Source organism: Haemorhous mexicanus, chromosome 13 (genome assembly GCF_027477595.1).
Source record: "Haemorhous mexicanus isolate bHaeMex1 chromosome 13, bHaeMex1.pri, whole genome shotgun sequence".
Taxonomy (NCBI): domain Eukaryota; kingdom Metazoa; phylum Chordata; class Aves; order Passeriformes; family Fringillidae; genus Haemorhous; species Haemorhous mexicanus.
The window spans coordinates 14,744,635-14,765,680 of record NC_082353.1 but is presented as its reverse complement, the minus strand read 5'-3'; the positions used below and the strand labels follow the sequence as shown (position 1 = coordinate 14,765,680).

Sequence of the window (21,046 nt, the reverse complement as noted above, 5' to 3'; positions counted from 1 at the left end):
TCTGTTGGGGTGCCAGAGAGAACCTGTGATCCCTGGGGCACCTGGGCATCCTGGCCAGCACGGCCATCACAGGTGAAATAGTTTTGAGGACACATGTACAACCCCTGGCATCACAAAGCGAGTGTTTTGTCCTGGGTAAAGGGGTCTCAAGGGGGACCCACCCTGATGTACTGTGACAGAGCCCTAAGTGCACCTCTCTTCCAGCTCTGGTTATCCCCTCGCCCGCAGCCCCACGTCAAACACGCTCCCCTCGCTCAGCACCATCAACTCCCGCTCCACGTGAGCACGGGGCTTGCGAAATCTCCCACGCTGAGCTGGCACCGGATCATTTGGCCAAATCCCGCTGCTGAAAGGCGGGCTACACCTCCTGGTACGCTAAAGGCCACCCCTCATGTCCCCGGGAATTAAGGGGTTTACTCGAACCTATCCGAACCCCACGTGGGTGGCACTCGCTGTCGATGCGGAGTGGCCCTGAATGGGCACTTTGTGCCAAACGCACAAAGAGCATTGGTACCCCCGGTACCCAGCCGGTCCCCCCGGCTGTGCACCCCACTGCAGTAAGGTTCTCCCTGCGCAGCCACCACGGAACAGGCTGCCCAGGGAGGCCGTGAAGTTTCCCTCACTGGCGATATGCCAGCACCATCGAGCTGCAGTCCTATGCCAGGTGCTCTAGGATGACCCTGCTGGAGCAGGGAGGCCGGACCAGGTGACCCAGCCTGACCCACTCTGTGACTCAGTGACACTGCCCCGCACGCTGCCCCCCGCGGGACTCGAACCCACGGCCCCGCGGGCGGCGGGGCGGGCAGCGCGCGGGGGCGGGAGCTGTTCCCCGGGTGACGCGCGGCCACTTCCGGGCGGGAATTTCGGGGCGCGGAGCCGCGGCCCGGCGGTCCCGGGCGTTCCCTGGCCCCATGGCGCAGCGCATCCTGTCGCTGGCGGCCGAGGAGGGCCCCGAGCGGCTGCAGGAGGCCCTGCAGAGCCTGGCGGAGGGCGAGGTGCGCGGTGCCCCCGGGCCGGGTGGGGAGCGGGGATGCGCCGAGGGCGGGCGGCTCACAGCGTCCCCTTGTCTTGCAGCTGGGTGACATGGTGACCAGGCAGGCCCTGAAGGGCAGGGAGACGGCGGCTCTGCTGAGAGGGATCTTCAAAGGTGGGTGATGTGTGCGCTGCGCTCGGGGGGCTGCGGCCCCAGCCCTGGCGGGGGCCGGTGGGTGCAGCGCACAGAAAGTGCTCAGCAGCGCAGGGAATTGTCACTTCTGGTAAGAAACCCGCTCGTCAGGGCTGTCACAGGGAAGCACGACATCCAAAATACATGGGGGGAGATAGCAAAAGGGACTAGAGCCCGTGGTAGGTGCGATTTGCTTTTGAGAGCCCTTAGTACCTTGCAGTAGTACTCAGCTGGCCCGGTGAGAGCTAATTGCCAAGCTGCTTCTTCTCAAAGTTTTGACACTTCCTGGTCTCCGGCTGCAGGCTGAGTGAACCACAGGATGTGGTAACAGGGTGGCCGACTATTTTATCCAAGTATCTCATCTCCTGTTCTTTGGGGGTTTTTATTTATTTTGCCAGATAGGTAAAACAGGAAGTTGCCGCCAGGTGACAATTTATCCCTGCTGATTTCCTGTCGTTTTGCAACATGTTACTTGCATAACTTTTGTCCCCACTCTTTTGTCCCTCTATTTGCTTGCTGTAAGGCTCCCCCTGTTCCCAGAGAAGCGGTGTTCTCAGGAGACTCCAGGTTTACAAGCACTGCGTCCCACTAGTGGAGTCAGGGGACCTGCATTTGGGCAAGGTGTCTGAAATCATAGGACTGCTGATGCTGGAGGTAAAACTCCTTTGGGCTGGCTTTCCTGGGCTCTGCTGAGTATAATTTAATTTGTAACTTGAGATACTTCACTAAGCCACTGAGGAAAATTAGTTGTATCCTTTCCATGGATCTTCCCTAGGCTAAATTAGCTGGTGTTGGATTGGCTCAGTGTGTGAACTTGATTATCTTTAGATATTTAATCCTAGGCTCAAAACTCTAAACCTATAATCACATAATCTTGATTTATTGCTCTGTTCTGTAAAGAACAGTACAAACCAGAGATATCAGGGCTGAATTCCTTGAAAGGGAGCATTTCTCTGTAAGAAATTCTGTTTTCTGCTGGGTTTTGGTGACAGTTTGGATGTGTATGTGGAATTCTGTGTACTGCCTCAGGCTCTCTCCTGTTGTATGTTCTCCCAGGCCCGCCAGCTGCCAGGCCACGCATTAGCAGAGCTTGCCAGCCTGTTTGTGGATGTCATTAAAGGGGGCAGCCTGACCAATGGGAAATCCTTGGAGCTGTTTTCCACTGTTCTCACGGCCCTGGCCAGTTCAAAGGAGAACCTGGCTTATGGGAAAGGTAACCCCCTATCAGCTCCTTCTCTGCATCTTGTCCTCCCTTTCTCTGGAATCAACTCCTAAGACTTTTGCTTTTTCAGGTGAACTAAATGGGGAAGAGTTTAAGAAACAGCTGATAAATACCCTCTGCTCCAGCAAGTATGTATGTCTGGCAGGTCTTGGTTATGTGTCAAAATACTGTGTTTCACATTGTGCTTGGAAAAAGGCATCACCATGGGCTGTGTGTCCTGTCATCCTTGAATCTGTGCCCTCTGTGACAGTGTCTTCTGTAGCTGGGAAAGCAAAGGAGCAGCCTGTTCCCAGATCTTGTGAGACTGTTGCATGAACTAGCCCCAGGAAGTGCTTGTTTTTATTCCTTTTCTGGCATTTGTTATTAAATGGGCAGGGGCAGTTCAGAACTATGGAAGTGTGGGTGGTTGGATTGGTGCTGATGATTTCTGGTGGAAATCTGACTTCTAATTTTAGTATCAGAATGTAACGGAAGTGGTGACATTGAATAATTGTGTAGGAGGGAAGAGCTAAGTAATAGTTCAATTTGCTCTCAATCTTCCAACTTATCTTTGTTTTACCAGGTGGGATCCTCGGTGTGTAATACATCTTGCCAACATGTTCAGGTAATTCTTTTTCTCTTCAACATCAACTTGTGCCATGGTCCTCTCTGTGTCCTGTTTCATAAGCAATTTGGGTCAAGTACAAATAGGAGGTCTGACCATAACAGGCAGAGCACCATGGATGGTTGGTCAGTGAGCATCCCCACCAGATTTGGATGCAAAACACATCTGGGCATGGTATTGTGGTTTTTTTTCCATGTGTGAGTGAGTCTTGGCAAATAAATTCATGAAAAAAAAATCTTTGATTCAACAGGGATATTCCACTATCAGGAGAAGAGCTGCAGTTTGTGGTGGAAAAGGTCCTTAGGATGTTCTCCAAATTAGACCTGCAGGAAATTCCCCCTCTGGTCTATCAGCTGCTGCTGCTTTCTGCAAAGGTAAAAGCTCACAGGAGCTGGGTTTCCCCCAGGTTTAGTCAAACAGAAAGAAAATGTCCAGAGTGATCTGTAGTCTGGATTTTGGCAGGGATTCTGATTGTTCCCAAACCATGCTGTAGGGATACAACAGAATACCTGCAGGTTTTGTTTCCTCTAACTCCCTCTAGCCTGAAGAAGCTGAGTGCTCAGAGAAAGATGGGATCTTGCTCTTCCTTGTGGGAAAAGAAGCAAATCTTTGGGAAATAAGGGATGAGCACAGAGCTAGCACACAGCAGAGAGGATTGTTTTTTTCAGTGTGGTTTTGCTCACTCTCTGTGATCTGCATGCTACAATGATAGCTCATGCACTGTGACTGTCTACTGGGATGTAGTCTGACTTGTACTGGGAATGTGTCATCTCCTGTGCTCCTCTCCAGAGCAGAGGCTGCCAGGGACATCTCTGCCCTTTGACAGGGTGATCTGGCTGTTTTCCTTGCTTCATTTGTGACCAAGTCAATGCCAAAATGATCCAAAGACAAATTATATGTGTGTTATAGAGGGTCATTTGGGTCCACTGGCCAAAATGTATTGTTAGATTTAAGGTTAGGAATATGAAAGCCTTCCCAAATTGATTAAAACATAAAGGATCCTTTCTAATTAATAACAATTTCAAAAGAAGAAAAAAAAAAAGACAATCAGAACACCTGAGAGCTTGAGTTTCTTCCAGCTATTCTATAATGCAGTCAAAAGAAATATGAAAACTGGAAATAAGCCATAGAGGAGTGCTCACCTGCCTTAGCAATTTATGGAGGGAAATGAAGAATATCCTGAGATTTGTGATAGGTGTGGGAATTGAGTATTGTTCTCTGGGACACTGCAGGCCCTGCAATGGCTTAATGTAATGTCCTGCCTTGCAGGGCAGTAAGAAGACTGTTTTGGAAGGAATCATCAGTTTTTTCAATCAGCTGGATAAGAGACAGAAGGAAGAACAGAAGGTTCCAGAGTAAGTTCTTGCTCTGTCACGCCTTTCTTTACTACCTGGATATTTGTAGTCACACTGCTCCTGCCCAGGGCTCCTTGAATTTGAACACTTAAACCTTGTACAAGAACATCCTTCTTGATCCATAAGGAATGATTTCTGGCTTTTATTTTCTGGTAAAACTTACAGGTCAGTGGACCTTGAGGTGGCCACAATGCCCCTGGACCAGCTCCGCCACGTGGAAGGCACCGTTATCCTCCACATTGTTTCTGTCATCAACCTGGACCAGGACCTGGGCGAGGAGCTAATTAGACATCTGAAGGTATGGCAAAGGTGGAGCAGCCACTGTTCTTGAAGATACTGAAACAGGGTTTAAAAATTTAATTTATTATCTGGGCAAGGGATTTAATCATTTTTGTGATTGCAGTCATGTTCTCTTTAGGGAGTGCTGTGATATGTTTGAAGAGACATGTGCCTGATGGCTACCTGAACTTCCAAGGTGTTTCAGTAAAGACAAAAAGTTTTCTCACTGCTCCTTACTGTTTCCTAGACTGAGCAACAGAAGGACCCTGGTAGAGCCCTGTGTCCTTTCAGCGTGGCTCTTCTGCTGTCAGTTGCTGTAAAACACAGACTGCAAGAGCAGGTATGTGCTTGATAACCTTGCAGAGAGCTTCCATGGGGATGCACTCTGCACTCCCTGTAAAGGAAAGGAAGGAAAATGGTTAGGTCAGAGTCCCATCAGAATTAGCCTTAAAATGGTTTCAGGTTGCTCGTGGGTAGGCAATTAGATCACTGGTATGCTGTAGTTTACTGAACACTGTAAAAGACCCCAGAGCAATATCACAATTTTCCAGAGCAGTGATTCCTGTGGGTTGGTATTATAGGATGAGAAGAAAAGCAGTCTATTTTTCTAATGTTTTGGCTCTGTCGTGGCCACATGAAGAGCATCTGGCAGCAAGTCACCCTCCTTGAGGCACTTAATGAGACTGGTGTATTTGTCCTGACAAAGAAGTGAGTTAAGATTTTTGGCAGGCTGTAGTGGAGCTTGTGTCTGGCTGGTGCTCTTACTGGAGCACACCCAAGACTATACAGGTCCCATTTCAAAGATCATTTCCTCACACGTAATGATTTTATGTTCCAGATATTTGATTTCTTGAAAACATCAATCACAAGAAGCTGCAAGGACCTGCAGTTCCTTCAGGCCTCCAAGTTTCTGCAGGATTTGTTTCCTCAACAATATGATATAACTGCTGTCATTCTGGAAGTGGTGAAAAATAGGTGAGTTGCTGCCACGTGCTGCAGAACATTCAATGGGCTTTAGAAGTGGGAAGAGTTTCAGCTTTGTTAAAACACTCTAGGATGCTAAATACTTCTGACCATGTGCTGGCAGGGATCAGTGTCAAAATCCAAAGGTTTTAGCCCAGTTTTATATTAGCGAATTAAAAAAAAAAAACCAAAAAAAAACAAACAACATGCGGCTGTATAAATCTGCTCCTTCTGCCTCAAATCTCAGGCTCTGGTGGTACAAAGGACTAAACTGATCAGGGCCTAATCTGCAGTGTGAGTCATGCTGCTGGCTGTAGTTTGTGTTCTGATCAAGGGATGAGGAGTAGGTTCACTGTTTAATCTGGTTCACTGGTTAGTCCTTTAAACGTCCTGTGGGATAGCTCTGGTCTGTCACCAGTTGTCCTTTAGTTTGATGGGAGGCATTCCTCTTCTCTTTTCTCCAACTTGAAGATCTTGACATCAGCAGGGTACTCATGCATTCCAACTGTAGCCTGCTGTTATGTTCAGGTCAGACCTGAGGGCACATCATTCCAAAAGGTGAGGAAACCTTTGGGCTGGAAAGGAATTCTGATGGAGAACCAGGACTGCAAAGATGTGCTGAGCACCTGTCACAGCCTGAGGACAGCCACAGGGTTGTGAGGGCTGTCATCTTCCCTGCTGTCATCAGGTGTCTCTCACTGCTGCTTTGGACCCTGGAATGACTGCACAAGATTTTACCTCAGCTCTAATCCAGACTTTCCTATGGCTAAGTTGTTTCTTTTCTCATCTATTTAATGTTTTCCTCAGTGCATTTGGTTGGGACCATGTTACTCAGGGCTTGGTGGATCTTGGCTTCAGCCTAATGGAATCCTATGAACCAAAAAAGCCCTTTGGAGGAAAAGCTGCTGATAACAGTTATGGCCTTTCAAAAATGCCAGCAAAGCAGGCTTGCAAACTGGGAGCCAGTATCCTGCTGGAAACGTTTAAGGTAACGTAGGTTTTGGAGAAGGTTTTTTTTTTTTTGGTGGGAGGAAAACCACCAAATTTCTGTTCTTATTCTGCCCTGGTAAACAGTGTCCAAACCTTGCCTGCTATATCCATTGTGAGTGTTTTGCAAACAATACTAGATTTTGTCTCCTATTTGACCCTTTCCAGCTGGAAGAGGCCATCCTCATGAAGACCTAATTTTAATCTGTTCCAGCTGTCATGATACTTGTGTAATCCCTATTATTATAAACTGTATTACAGTTTCCAAGAAACTGCAGAGGTAGAGAAGGTAGAGAAATTCAGAGGTACAAATAAAATCTGACAAGGTGGGATTGAAACCCATTCATCTTCACCAAACTGGTAAATTTTGATCCCATAGATGATTGGAACCGTTATGTGATACTGTGTGTGCCTTGATGTGCTGGTTCTGATTGTCTTGGGATGAAATCTGAATCAACCTGGATTTAGCTGAAAGACTTCTGGGGACCATCCTTGCTTACCTGTCAGATCTGGATTTGCTTTGTACTGTACAATGCCTGTGCTGTGAAGTACAGGAATATCTTAAAGGTTTTGATTTTTATTTATTGTTCTTCCTCGTTCAGGTTCACGAGCCCATCAGGAGTGATATTCTTGAGCAGGTCCTGAACAGAGTCCTCACAAAAGCAGCGTCTCCTGTCAGCCACTTCATAGGTAACAGAAAAGAGAGAGAAATGTGCTCTGCTCTGTGGACAGTCACAACACAGCTCCTCAAAACTCATTATAGAATCACAGAATTGGGTTTGGCTTGGATGGGACCTTTGAAGTCATCTAGTCCACAGCCTTGTAATGAGCATGGAGATCTTCCACTAGACCAGGTTGCTCAGAGCCTCATCCAACCTAACCTTGAATGTTTCCAGGGATGGGACATCCACCACCTCTCTGGGCAGCCTGTGCCAATGTTTCACCACCCTCACTGTAAAAAATTTCTTCTTTATATCCACTTTGAATCTACCTTCTTTTAGTTTAAAACTGTTAGCCCGATTCTTATCACAACAGCTACTGTTAAAAAGTCTGTCCCCATCTTATAAACCCCATTTGAGTACCAAAAGGCTACAACAAGGTCTCCCCAAAGTTGGTTTCTCCAGGCTGACCAACCCCAACTGTCAGCCCATCTCAATAGCAGAGGTGCTTCAGCCCTCTGAGTATTTTTGTGCCCCTCTGGACCCGCTCCAGCAGGTCTCTGTCCTGCTTGTGCTGAGGACCCCAGAGCTGGACACAGTACTCCAAGGGGGCTCTCACCAGAGTGGAGTAGAGGGGGAGAATTCCCTCCCTCAGCCTGCTGGCCAAGCTGCTTTTGATGCAGCCCAGGATGTGATTTGGTTTCTGAAGCACCTGCTGAAGTGACCTGAAGCCAAAAAAATCAGTTGCTCCCTCTCCTCTGACTGAGGTATCAGCTGCATCAGATTGCCTTGTATTCATCAGAGGTGAAAAATATGTTTGCAGGCAGTTGCCATGGAACAGCTGACGCACAGAAAATCAGAATCATCAGTCAGTTGCCTGTTCCACGTTCCCAGCCTTGCCTTCTCCTCCTCCTTGGGCTTGGGAGCCACTGGGACTGCTGGGATGTCAGTGCTGCAGCCTCTTCCCTTGCATCTCAGTGCCCTCTGGTGGGGTGAGGCCCTTCAGCTGGGCTGGGAGCATTTGTAGTGCTTGGTGTCTGCAGTAAACTCAGTTTGTCAGTGACCTCTCCGTGTCATGGAAGGTCTTTGATTAGTCTGTAATTGTTAGCTCTGCAGACATCTTCTGCTCAGGCTTTTCTGGCCCCTTGGCATCAGCTGTTCTTTTTGTCCTTTTATTTTTCAGACTTGCTGTCCAACATTGTTGTGTCTGCTCCTCTTGTGCTTCAGACTTCATCCTCCAAAGTCACAGAGACCTTTGACAATTTGTCCTTTCTGCCCATTGACACAGTGCAAGGGCTTCTCCGGGCAGTACAGGTAAAGCTTTGCATTTCTCCATGGATCTCTTTGCTACTTTAGTTCCAGCGACAGCTCTGGGCCACAATTATATGCATGATCTGATAACCCTCCTCATGAAATAAGCCTTCATTCTCTGCTGTGGGTTGTTTGGTGTAGCATGGAACTGTTCTTCAAGCATGGATTTGCATGTGCCCTCTGGCAAAAAGCATATGGTGTGGTCTGGCACAGGACCAAAACTGCTCTGTGCTGACCTTTCATCTGGAAGATGCCCAGATGCTGCACCCTGTAGAAAACTAAGTCCACAGTGTTTAGCTGAACAGCTGTAGCTGTCATATTGATTTTTCTCCTTCTAAGCTCCATGTTAGGGTTCCTCTTTGCCTGGGCTGAGATACTGCCCTGGTGTTTTAGCTTTCACCTGCTTTCACCAACCTGGGGATAACAGTTATTTTCCTAAGCCCTTGCACTGTGTCCTCACTAACCTGCTAAGGTGTCTCACTGTCACAGCTCTATGGGTTTTCTTGTCTATTTTAAAATGTTTTGGTCTTCCTACTGTACTGATGACAGTACTGGAAATGCAGGGCCAGATGGGCCTGAGGAAGATGAGCTCATATGCCCCAAGGGCTTGGCATGCCTTAGTGTTTTTCTCTCCAAAGGTTATTTTCCTTTCCAGCCTCTGCTCAAAGTCAGCATGTCAGTGAGGGACTCCCTGATACTTGTTCTCCAAAAAGCTATCTTTTCCAGGTAAGCCAGGGAGAGGATTCTTTGAAAAAATTTCTGCAACTCATTAATGGTTTTTGACCAGAAGTATTTTTTGTTTTGGGCTAAGTATCTTCTTACAGTGTTCTTCCCATAACTGGATAGTGACATCTCCTGTCCCTTTAGCCTGAAATTGTGGTACAGTCACAGCTCCACTGAATGGTAACAAAAATCCCAACCCCCATCTAAATGACTGGGATTTGCAAGTTCAGAAATCTGTTGGGAACTCCAAATACATAGGTAAAATTAAAACCAATTCCAACATGTGTCTAGCACAGCTGAATACATCCAGGGAAGGTCTGGGAGGAGCCACTGATCAAAATGCTGAGCTGCCATGTTCCCTCTGATCCCTTAAAAGGGTTTGTCTTGGCCATGCTTTGAGCAAACCATCCTGCTGTGACTGTAGACTGGATTTTGTTGGCCAGTGGCTGCCTGGTTATGAATATAGAATTCAAAATTTAAGATTATTTTTCAAAGCAAGGGACTTGGTCTTGGGAAAGACTTGGCTTTTCTGTGAGTAAAGCAAAACACCAGGTTTTATTAGGAATTTTCCAACTCTGAGGTCTGTGACACTCTCTCAGCTTTCAAGGGATATTTAATACTTGGGTCTTGGCCTGGGCTTTCCCTGAGTGTGAGCATTGTAAGACAGAAAGGAGATTGACTATTGTGAGAGTGTAGAGCAGGGGAGTTTCCAGCAAACTGCCCAGCTCTAGACTGTTTGGGACTGTACTGCCCTTTTGGGAAATATGGTTGTACAGGGCCCAGTCACTCTGTATTTGTGGCCTTTTTTTCATTGCTGAGTTGATATTTTATGTGCTTCTGAGCTTCTTGCTTCCACATTTCCTTACATAACCCTCTTTCCTGTCCCAATTCCCAGGCAGCTCGATGCTCGTAAAGCTGCAGTCGCTGGCTTTTTGCTCCTGTTAAGAAATTTCAAGGTTCTGGGCAGCTTGTCCTCTTCCCAGTGCAGCCAGGCCATTGGTGCCACTCAGGTGAGTGCTGTTCTGCAGTCCCTGTGTGGCCATGTGAGACAGTCTGGTGTCTAATACCCACTGTTTGAAACAACTCAAAAGGCAAGTGTTCCCCCAGAATGGAAATACTTCTTTAGTAAGGATTAGTGCTGAAAATCCAGCAAGGATTTCCTTCCTGTATGGAAAGCTTTAGGAAGTGCAATGTGCAAAGAGAAGCTGGCCTAGAGATATTGCTTCTCAGAGCCATTCTCTCTTACAGCCCCAGTGCTCTGGGGAGCATTCCCACTGCTCCATGATAATGATGAGGAGCCTGGCAGCACAAGGACTATCTCAGTGATTGTTCAGGGGCCAGACCCTTATCACCTTGCTCCTGTGTTGTGATACTGTAACCAGTATAACGTGACTAATGTTCCTTCTCAGGTCCAGGCAGATGTTCATGCCTGCTATAATTCTGCAGCTAATGAGGCCTTCTGCCTAGAAATCCTGGGCAGCCTGAGGCGATGTTTGAGCCAGCAAGCAGACGTTCGACTCATGTTATATGAGGTAAACATGGTTTCTTCTGTCTCTTAAACAGCCACAAGCTCTTCTGTGGTCTGATCTTCTCTAGCCTCAGGTAAATAACAATCATGTCATTGTGAAAAGCAGCCTTTCAGCTCAGTTTTGTTCTTTGTGTGTAACATGTTTTCACTCCTTCTGTTGCTGTTTTTTTGACCGTTATGCACCCAAAGACACGTTGATATATCTTCTTCAGCTCATGCATTGTTTAAGAGCAAAAATATGTCAAAGTCTGTCTTGCTGTGGTAGGGCCTAGGGAATGGGAAGGATGTTTGATGCCCTGTGAGGAGGAGTGATATAACAGGCACTGGGTAGTTGTGGAGTTATGGAGCTGTTGAGAGTTAATTATGGGCTCCAAAGAAAGCCCTGTCTGGAGAACATGGAGAAACTTCCTTAGAGACTGCATCAGGGATCTGTCTTTTCTCCTCTTCCTTTCCAAGCTTCTATAAAACTTGGCTGTCTTTAGGTCTGTTGTGATAGGCCTGTTATAAAGGGCCATTTTTGGGTGCATATCTTAGTGTATGTTATAACCATGGGGTACCACCTTGAGAAAAAAACCCTGTACCAGTCAGAGAGGTTTTGTTTCCTTTTTGTCTTGGGTTGGATTGACCTTTGATGAGCTGCAAGTTCTGGGTGTATTCGTCACTGTTGCTAGAAAACTTGTGCTTGCTTTATCCATCCACTGAGTTTTCTCAGTCTGCAGGATCTGTTGCCTCCTACAGTTTCCCCACTGGCTTGTTTTGCCTTTGAAGCAGGGTTTCACAGTTTGAAGTTGGATCTTGTGCTTGTGTTAAATAGCAGTGAAAGTCACTCTGGGCTTGATGCCACCGCTGCTAGGGAGATACAGCTTGTGAGAGGGCCCCTGTGAGGAAATTCATATTTTTTCTGATTCATACCTTCTTTCTGTGGTGCCTTTGCTTTGCCAGGTATGGAGTTTTACACTGAGCACATTGTTACTTCCTCATGGTTCCTTGCGGTGCCAAAGTATCGCTGCAGTCTTATGACGCCAACTTCTTATGCCTGTGGTTCATTTTCTCTGCTGTGTCAGCCAACTTGTCCTTCCTTCCTGTCTCCAGGGTTTTTATGATGTCCTTCGCAGGAACTCCCAGCTGGCCAGCTCTATAATGGAAACACTGTTGTCCCAGGTAAACTCCTGCTCCGTGGTGGGGCTGCAGAATTCTGCACTTCAACCAGTATGGCAAACAATTCAGGTTAAATATTGGGGAAATGGTTTTCCCTCATACTGGAAGCATGTTTGGATGCTGTGACACTTCCCTAAGGAGGTGTTCAAACCCCTGCTACACTGAGACAGCAGACTGGGTAAACATCTGGAGACAAATTAATTTCCTGCGAAAGGTGGAAGAGGAAGGATCTCTTGGAGCTCTTTCCAACCCTTCAGTTCTTAGGTGTTGTGGAAAGTGTGAGCCCAGAGAAGTTCTTTGTGCTCTCCCTGTTCCTTAGCAGAGCACAGCAGTTACCCTCCCATAGTTCCCCAAGGATATGTGCTGACACAGTAATTATTATTGCTGTCTTCCCATCGGGAGAATACCCAAGTCCATGTAGGATCTGGGAGGATTAACTCATCCCCCAGCAGTGTTGCTCATGGCAACAAGACAATCACATTTCCTCAATCCATTGGACAGGCTGTGCTTTCTTTGAGACAAGTAATTTTCTTCCCTTTAATCATCCAAGGAGTTCATGCTGACTAATTCCAGCTTTCCCATGACAGTATAGAGTCTGGGAAAGGAACATGAACAGAGCCAAGACAGCTTTTGGGTAACAGAGGGCACTTAATAGTAAGTTGGTGTAAAGGTGTAAAATTTTATAGCATCATTATGTATCTATAACTTTCAATAGCAGCAGCAGCTATTGATCCTCACTGTTTAAAGGAGAGGTAACACTGCAGGTGGGGTGCAAGTGATGTTACTTGTTGAGGCAACACAACAGCAAGTGGTCAGCTAATCTTGTTTTGGGGTACTGACGTGTCCTGGCTGAGCTACAGGAGCAACTCAAGAAGGGATTTTAATCACCAGTAGAGCAGATGACATGGCTCATGTACTTGTACAGTCCCCTTATCACAGTGCCAGCTTTTGCTCTCTAGAATGGGGTACAAAGATGATTGTGCTCTGTTTTCAAACATCCTAAGAGGCTCAGTTACCAAGTAACTGGTTATTTTTATTTCTTGTTTTCTGTGACAGATAAAGCAATATTACCTGCCCCAGCCAGACCTCCTGCCTCCACTCAAACTGGAGGGATGTATTATGGCTCAGGGAGATCAAATCTTTCTGCAAGAACCACTGGTAAGAGCTATATTGGTTGGCCACAGCTGCAAGCTCATCTGTTACTAGCATTTTAGTTGTCCTACATGAGCTGAATACCTTGTACTTCTTCAGCCTCTTCTAGCCTGGAGCAATTCTTTGAATAGCAACAGAGCTGGGCATCTCACCCCTGCCTCAGGCTATTTATTTGAGCTCCCCAAGCACAGTGAGGACCTGTGTGAAAAATGCTCTAGGAATAGTGTCCTTCTGTTATCCTCTATTGAGTTCACCCTAAAGGGGTTTTTTTCCCTCCTTTAACTTAATTCCACATAAAATAGTTCTGCAGTGTGTGTGTGTAGCAGGGGAAAGGATTTGTCCTTTGGTTTTGCTCCTTTGAAATTGTTGGAGATGAGACCTCAATGATTTGTTGGATTTCCAAGGGAACAAATTCAAATTAATAATTTTGTTTTCCCCTAAGGAAGCTTGTGTGCAGTAGCACACCCAGGAAGGGTGCAGACACTTCAGCTAGAGTGAGAGTCCCTTTGGAAATTCCCTTTCCATCTCCTTCAGTACCTGAGGTGGCTGGATGGAGGGAGCAGTGGGAGTTAAGTATTTACATCCCATCTAGAAAAGCTCAGGCACAGAGCACTGTCTGAAGCTGGAACTGAACAGCTTTGTGTGAGGTTACTGATCCCCTCAGTTTGGGAACAAGGCATATCCTCAAGACTGAAGGCAGTTACAAAGGCAGCCACAGCTCTTTACATCCCACCGGAACAGTCTGGCTCTTGTCCACTGCTGCCAGTGACCTCCAGCTCAGAGGCTGAGTGTGACTGTGTGGCTGCTTCCTCCAGGCCCACCTGCTCTGCTGCATCCAGCACTGTCTTGCCTGGTACAAGAGCACTGTGCGTCTGTGCCAAGGAGCTGAAGATGACGAGGAGGAGGAGGAGGGTGTGGGATTTGAGCAAAACTTTGAAGAGATGTTAGAATCTGTCACACGACGAATGATCAAGAGCGAGTTGGAAGACTTTGAACTGGTAAATCAGATTTTCAGTTTGACTCAGTGGGAGAAGACGCCGAGTTCTTGTCAGTTTTTGAAAAGATTTTTCACTTGTTTCCTCTGCCTCTCAGGATAAATCAGCAGATTTTTCGCTGTCTTCTGGTGTCGGTGTGAAAAACAACATCTATGCCATTCAGGTGATGGGAATTTGTGAGGTTCTGATTGAGTACAATTTCAACATTGGGAATTTCAGGTAAAACATTAAATCTTACCCTCTGGCACTAGCTGTACTATTATTTGCCCAACTCTTTGGAGTACAGCCTCTTTGCGGGCACAGGATGGTAGTGCCAGCACAGAATCAGTGATCTGAGCGTGAGTGCCTCGTAGCACAGCCGCTCACAGAGCCTTGGGGAGTGTTTTCCTTTGGAATGTCATGTGCTGTGGGAGATGGGATCTGACATTTTGTAGAAGAGCAGGTTGAGGAGGATTGGGTGAGGTGTACACTGTTAGGGAGGCAGGGAGATGTAACAGGTTTCATCATTTAGGCAGCGTTATTGTGTAATTTGGCAGCTGAAGCTTCAAATGGGAAACTCCAAGAATGCATTTTCTCCATTAATGCTTTCTACAATACTATTTTATTGCAGTAAGAACAAGTTTGAGGATGTCCTAGGCCTGTTTACATGTTACAACAAACTCTCTGAAATCCTGAGGGAGAAAGCCGGAAAGAACAAATCTGCCTTGAGCAACAAAACTGCACGGAGCTTCCTGTCCATGGGTTTTGTATCTACTCTGCTCACAGCTCTGTTCAGGTGAGAAGGTGTCCAGTCCTCTGTGGACCAGAGCCAGACATCAATTCAAACCATGTGTTAGTATACTTGGAAAGGCTGGTGCAGCTCTTACCCTCTGAATGTTCACTACAAGCTACCAAAACAACAGGTCTTTTCCACCCTCAGTTCAGCCAGAGATTTTATTTGCAAATGCATATTAAGTTTTGGATCTCATAGGCCACCCCTGAGCTTCCTCTGTGCATCCCCAGTTCTCTGACAGTTCTGGTCCTGCAGGGACAATGCCCAAAGCCACGAGGAGAGCCTGGCCGTGCTGCGCTCCAGCACGGAGTTCCTGCGCTACGCTGTCAGTGTCGCTCTGCAGAAGGTGCAGCAGCTGGAGGAGACGGGACAGACGGACGGACCAGACGGACAGAATCCAGAGAAGATGTTCCAGAACCTCTGCAAAATCACGCAGTGAGTCAATGTGGCATGTGGAGACATCAGCAATGCATCTGGGGGATTTTTGATTCTCAGGTAGGGTTTTGAAGGAAGAATGCAGTCCATAACGGTTTCATGCTGTTGCTGTTGCTGGGTTGGGGTCAGTGCCTTTCTGTGCTCCTGAGAAATCAAGTGGAGGCACTGCAGTTTCTGTGCCATAGTGAGTGATACAGCTTTAATAACTTGGCCTGGAAGAACCAAATGCCATCAAACATTTTCAGCCTCTTTCTGACTTCTTGTTCATCACTCATTGTCACAGAGAAGGTAAGATGATTACAGGCTAGATTCTTGAGGCCTCTGGAATGCAGCAGAGTTAAAATTCACTTCGAGCTACAGAACAAAACAGAAGTGTGAGGGACACAAGCTTTAGAAATCATTTGTTTAGGACTTCTGCAAGATGCTTGAAGACATTCATGCATCTAATCCTTTGGAAATCCAAGAATGTGAACCATGTAAATGTCTTTTGGAATCTAGGTCATATCTGCATGGGGTCTTTTCAGAGCCCAGTCAGCAGAGAGCACAAAATGCAAATTACCCCTGCCATGCATAATGCCGGTTTTGTGTCTCACCCCAAATAATAGAGGCTATTTTTGTTGCAGTCATTAGGACTACATGTGAGCTACATGTTTTGCGTGATTGGACATTGGAACAGAATAAGATCATCTGTGCAGGCAACAGAACTAATGAGAAGAAAGGAGAGGGAACAAAAAAGGGAAGAAGTGGAGTTAGGGAAGCAGGAAAATGATGTTTGCCTACAAATAGAAAAGTCTTCTTTGGGCCAAACAATTTTGCTTTCCTTACAGGTTTTTACTTTGCTTTGCCTGCCTTTACCTTTCTGATTTTATTTATAGTGAGCCCTGTAGTGAATTCTGACATTTCACAGAACCAAACTGCCACGAGTAAAGCTCTTTTTGTCACTGGTGGATTTGACACCAGTGGTCAGGGTAGTCTGAGAAAAAAGGAAAGCAGGGTGGAAGAAATGAGTGTAAAAAGATGGACTTGAAATGGGATTGGAAGGTCCCTTGGCACTTGGAAAGAATTAAATTATTTAGCTGTGCAGGAAGAATGCAGTAGCTGTTTTGCTGACATTGAAATAAAATCTTCTTAAAAAAGATCTCTTCCCCACCATTTTCTATAGGTAAAAGACCTTCCAGTTAAGTTATATTAAAAATGGGATCCTAAGAGTAGATCTAGTTCTTTCCCTGTGCAGCCAGCTTTACTGGAGTAAATCTCATCTCCCATCCCACAGGGTTCTGCTTTGGAGGTACACTTCAATTCCCACCGTTGTTGAAGAATCAGGGAAGAAGAAAGGCAAAAGCATTTCACTTCTGTGCTTGGAAGGTTTGCTGCGGATCTTCAACACGGTGCAGCAGCTGTACTCTGCCAAGATCCCCCAGTTCCTGCAAGCCCTGGGTAGGCACATGGCACCATTCTGTTCTGGTTTCTACCCTCCAGGTTCCAGCTCATGTGTGGGCAGGTAGAGACCCAGCACCCTTTATCCATAACTAGGGAGAGATGGGTCTGCTTCTTGTTTCTCAGCAACAAGGTGAGCTTAGCAGCATAGAATTTCACACCAGAGACAGGTTCTAGAGATATATTTTACCTGCCTTTATAGAGCTCTCAGTCTGTCAGCAGAGGATAGCTGGGGTCTGACACAGCATTCATCTATTTGAAGTTTGCCTTTAACATGTTTTCAGCTCACCGTGGTTCTGCAGTCTGTATTCCTCCTCTAGCTGTGAGCAGTCTTTCCCACTTTTGGAAATAAATCCTGTATTCTGCTCTTGGCATTTAGCTTTTTTTCTGCACCTTTCTGTTTCTGCCAGATATTACTGATGGTGACGCAGAAGAAACGGATATTAATGTCACAGAGAAAGCTGCCTTCCAGATCCGACAGTTTCAGGTGAGTACCACTGTGTGCTGCAAGTGTTCCAAAGCATTTGGGATTCTGGCAGGAAACACTGCTAGCTCTCTGTTGCTTGACCACAGGGTTGAGTATGTGATAGCAACTGTGGCACTGATTCACTAGCAGTTCAGAGAAGTTTCTGATCCCTGAGGAAAGCTTCTTTAGGGTGGGTGGATGTGCATGTGTGTTTACAGAACTCTTGGTTCTTCAGTGCAGCATAAACTTGCCTGAGTATTCTAAAAGTCACACTGACCATATGCAGGCTGTATGTAAGCACTCCTATCAAAAATCAGCACTTGTTCTTGAGAAGAGTCCTGTTTTTGTACTCTCTGTCATTCTCCTTGCTGCTGATCCCTTTATCTGCTCCCAGCTTCTGGTTATTTGCTTATGCAACATGCAACACATACTCACACTCAGGGAGTGTTTTCCTTCCCCTAACCAGAGGTCCCTGGTGAACCAGCTCAGCAGTGCTGAAGATGACTTCAATGCCAAGGAAACACAGTCACTCATCACTGTTCTCTCCACATTGTCTAAACTCCTGGACCCAGCCTCACAGCAGGTACTCCTCAGCCTTCACACAGTGGCTGGGTGTCATAGCCATGGGTGTGGGAAGGAGATTATCAGATGGGGTTGGCATCTGTGGGCTCTGCCATGCGTGCCCTGCTTCCTCCCACAGACCACACCAGGTCAGAGGGACAGTTCTGTTACACTGTGAAGGGCTCTCCTGTCACACACCTGCAAGCACACTTCAGAGGAAGTTGTCTTGCCATCCCACTCTTGCACGTCCTGATCCTGCCTTTGGGCACCTGAATGATTTGTTTGCCTGAGCAGGGACTCCTAACATAGCCTAGTTGTGGTGTGGCCTCCACATGGGAGTAGAGGCAAACAAGGCCAGCAGACTTGTGTCCAGTCCAAACTGGCTGAGTGCCTAATTCCTTCCATGCAAGGAGTCATTTTCTAAAGTGCCCCAATTTTACAAGCTAGGAGCTGCACTAACTGTGCCAGAAGTCTAGAGTCATCATTTACCTTAAATTAAATGGAGCTGTTACTCTGTCCAAGGGGATGTATAGCCATTACCCTGTCCTGGGTCTCAGTTTTTGACTTGTTAGTAAGCTAAGTGTCCCTTGTGGAACTTGACAGAGCACAGCTGGGTTTCCTACTCATCTTCCTCTGCTATGATTCATTGTCTTGGATTTTTATTACCAGTCGTAGTTTTGTGTTTTGAATTCTGTTTCAAAGTCATGGTACCTTTTCTCCTCTTAAATAGTTCCTTCAGTTCCTGACTTGGACAGTCAAAGTTTGCAAAGAAAATGCTCTTGGTAAGTAAGCTCTGAGGAGCATGTTTAGATGTGATGTGTCAGGTCTGACATAAGACCCTTACAGGCTCTGTCCTGGTTTTACCTCTTTGTCAAGATACATTCAGGTCCATTCTGTGGCAGATTGCCACAACATTGTGATGTAAGTACAAGTTTTAGAGAGGGAGCTCCACCTCTAAAAGTATTGGCTTTCCTTAACTTTCCTTCCTATCTGAAGGAAAGGAAGCCACTCAGCACTTGACTTTTCTTCCTTGTTATTTAGGCTCAAATCAGGATTTATACTCTGGAAAGACAGTACTCTTGCCAGGGTTTGTATTGCACTTCCCCAGTGCTTTTGGTCACCATTTTTCTATGACCCAACAGCTCCAGGGGGCCATGGTTCCCCTTGCACTACTACAAGGGATGCCTGATGTTTTAAACCTTGCTTTTGTAGCTGGGGTATTTTGATAGGATTTTTACCTACTGCTGAATCTATAATGAATCTGAGACTTTCCCTCACTGGATGTCTGATGTTCCTAAGTAGCTAGGCAAGCTCTGCACCTGGCACTGTGTCACTTTCTCTTCCCCACAGAGGATATTTCTTGCTGCAAGGGTTTGCTATCTCTGCTCTTCAGTGTCCACGTTCTCTTCAAGAGCCCTGTTGGTCTCCTGCGGGAGCTTGCACAAGACATCCACGCCTGCCTGGGAGATATAGATCAGGTATGATGCAGGAGCAGCTGAGCTCTTCCTCACACAGTGCTGTCAGGAATGAGTGCATCTCTGGTGCAAACTGTGACAGCAGTTATAGTTTTACCAGAATTTGTTTTCTCTCCTCTGCCCAGGACATAGAAGTGGAGGGTCGGTGCCATTTTGCCATAGTGAATGCCAAGACTGCAGCCCCCACTGTCTGTGTGAGTCAGAACAGCATGTCTGTGACACCTGCAGTGTCCAGGACTACTGTGCTTGGAGCAGCTTGCAGGTTCCTGTTGTGCCAAACTCCTCCAAAAACCTGTTTTGTTATTGGTTTCTGTCTCAGCTGCTGGTTCTGGGTCAGGTGGATAAGGTCCTTGAAGAGGTAGATTGGCTTATCAAGAAACTCACCAGTCTGGGGTCAGACACATCAGGTAATGAAAGTGGTCCATTTCTTACTGTTACACCTTTGTCAAAAACAAGTAAAGACAGAGAGCAAAAAGATATTTGAGGATTTTGAGATAGCATCATCTGAGGTCAGGTTAAACTCTCCCTCGAGCTGGTTCCACATGAACAAAGTAAGATAAGGGCGTTGTCATAGAATCTCTCCAGTGATTATTTTCCCCTTGCCCCACTGGGGCTTTATGCATCAGACACAAAGATGGTCTTTTGTGCCTCCCACCTGCACAACTGGATTCATTAGATATATATTCACCAGATATTAATCTCTTTCTTCTAGAAGACCCTTCTCAGGCATCAAACCAAACTCAGGCTCTGGAGAAAGGTGTAATTCTGCAGCTGGGAACTCTTCTGACAGTCTATCATGAGCTGGTGCAGACTGCACTCCCAGCCGGGAGCTGTGTGGACACACTGCTGAGAAGCCTCAGCAAGACATACGCAATTCTCACCTCCCTCATCAAACACGTGAGTGTGCTCTGCTGACAGTGGGCTGCCTCTGAGCTAAAAACCTTCTCCCCATCTGCTGCAGCAAGCTCACAGTGACCCCTGGCAGCAGCTATGCTCAGGACTAGCCTGTTGATCTCTTGAAGGAGTTGAGCCCTTGTTCTCTTGGCTTTCATGCCCTTAATTTTGTGACCTTTCTGAGCAGTGACAGTTGTACCAGTGGAGATAAAAGGAAAGCTTCTCTCCAGCTGAATTAGGCTTTGCATGGCTTGGAGTTGCTGTTTCCAATGTGTGCTGTGGGTTCCTCTGCACAACTGTGCACAATGAAGGGCACTCACAGTGTTCTCACAGTGCTCACCAGCCCTGCCCTTGCCACTCATTGCCATTCCCTGAAGCAGGACCTGGGGGAACTGGGCCATGAAACACAAGCCTGTGGAGCTTCTTTGAGAGCAGGTGGGGACTGCCCCAGAGCTCTCCTCTCACTGCTCTGGAATGCAGACATAGCATTTGGGATATAACAAGCCACTGGGGAGGATAGCTGTGCAAATCCTGCCCTCCCCACTGTGCCATTGTGTGAGCTGCTTTGAGCTCCAGCTGGACACAGGATGGGAACAGCACACCTAGAAGAAATTCCTGTTTTCCTTGCAGTATATCCAGGCTTGCCGCAGCAGCTCAAATACCATCCCAGGAAGACTGGAAAAGCTGGTGAGTGTGAGCAGATTTCTGGGGAAATGGCTCATTGCCTTGAGTTAGGAGTAACAGCAGCCTCTCTGTCTGCTCCTTTACAGGTGAAGCTCTCAGGCTCCCATCTGACCCCACAGTGTTACTCATTCATTACTTACGTACAGGTGAGGCCTAAATTAACTGGCAGAATCACAGCCAGTCTATCTGATGCTGAGTGGTGTATCAGCTTCAGTACACAG

The 21,046-nt window shown here is 46.7% G+C and overlaps 1 protein-coding gene across 2 annotated transcripts in view; it reads left to right on the top strand.

Moving 5' to 3' along the window:
* The first annotated feature begins 843 nt into the window (after positions 1 to 843).
* The window catches only part of FANCI (FA complementation group I), a 23,539-nt gene continuing 3,336 nt past the window's right edge, over positions 844 to 21,046 (top strand). Inside the window, exons 1-33 of one of the 2 annotated variants that reach the window (XM_059858533.1) lie at positions 844 to 995; positions 1,075 to 1,147; positions 1,689 to 1,819; positions 2,222 to 2,378; positions 2,458 to 2,515; positions 2,950 to 2,991; positions 3,242 to 3,365; positions 4,261 to 4,346; positions 4,512 to 4,644; positions 4,873 to 4,965; positions 5,464 to 5,600; positions 6,396 to 6,576; positions 7,178 to 7,265; positions 8,418 to 8,548; positions 9,201 to 9,271; positions 10,164 to 10,278; positions 10,678 to 10,800; positions 11,889 to 11,957; positions 13,011 to 13,112; positions 13,922 to 14,104; positions 14,199 to 14,320; positions 14,712 to 14,876; positions 15,129 to 15,308; positions 16,582 to 16,745; positions 17,156 to 17,232; positions 17,678 to 17,794; positions 18,503 to 18,554; positions 19,123 to 19,250; positions 19,373 to 19,441; positions 19,567 to 19,654; positions 19,963 to 20,144; positions 20,772 to 20,828; positions 20,912 to 20,971. In XM_059858533.1, the coding sequence (XP_059714516.1) occupies positions 912 to 995; positions 1,075 to 1,147; positions 1,689 to 1,819; positions 2,222 to 2,378; positions 2,458 to 2,515; positions 2,950 to 2,991; positions 3,242 to 3,365; positions 4,261 to 4,346; positions 4,512 to 4,644; positions 4,873 to 4,965; positions 5,464 to 5,600; positions 6,396 to 6,576; positions 7,178 to 7,265; positions 8,418 to 8,548; positions 9,201 to 9,271; positions 10,164 to 10,278; positions 10,678 to 10,800; positions 11,889 to 11,957; positions 13,011 to 13,112; positions 13,922 to 14,104; positions 14,199 to 14,320; positions 14,712 to 14,876; positions 15,129 to 15,308; positions 16,582 to 16,745; positions 17,156 to 17,232; positions 17,678 to 17,794; positions 18,503 to 18,554; positions 19,123 to 19,250; positions 19,373 to 19,441; positions 19,567 to 19,654; positions 19,963 to 20,144; positions 20,772 to 20,828; positions 20,912 to 20,971 (3,642 nt within the window). In that variant the 5' untranslated portion in view covers positions 844 to 911. Of the gene's footprint in view, positions 996 to 1,074; positions 1,148 to 1,688; positions 1,820 to 2,221; positions 2,379 to 2,457; positions 2,516 to 2,949; positions 2,992 to 3,241; positions 3,366 to 4,260; positions 4,347 to 4,511; positions 4,645 to 4,872; positions 4,966 to 5,463; positions 5,601 to 6,395; positions 6,577 to 7,177; positions 7,266 to 8,417; positions 8,549 to 9,200; positions 9,272 to 10,163; positions 10,279 to 10,677; positions 10,801 to 11,888; positions 11,958 to 13,010; positions 13,113 to 13,921; positions 14,105 to 14,198; positions 14,321 to 14,711; positions 14,877 to 15,128; positions 15,309 to 16,581; positions 16,746 to 17,155; positions 17,233 to 17,677; positions 17,795 to 18,502; positions 18,555 to 19,122; positions 19,251 to 19,372; positions 19,442 to 19,566; positions 19,655 to 19,959; positions 20,145 to 20,771; positions 20,829 to 20,911; positions 20,972 to 21,046 lie in introns of both variants that reach the window. The other variant, XM_059858532.1, reaches the window with a different exon arrangement.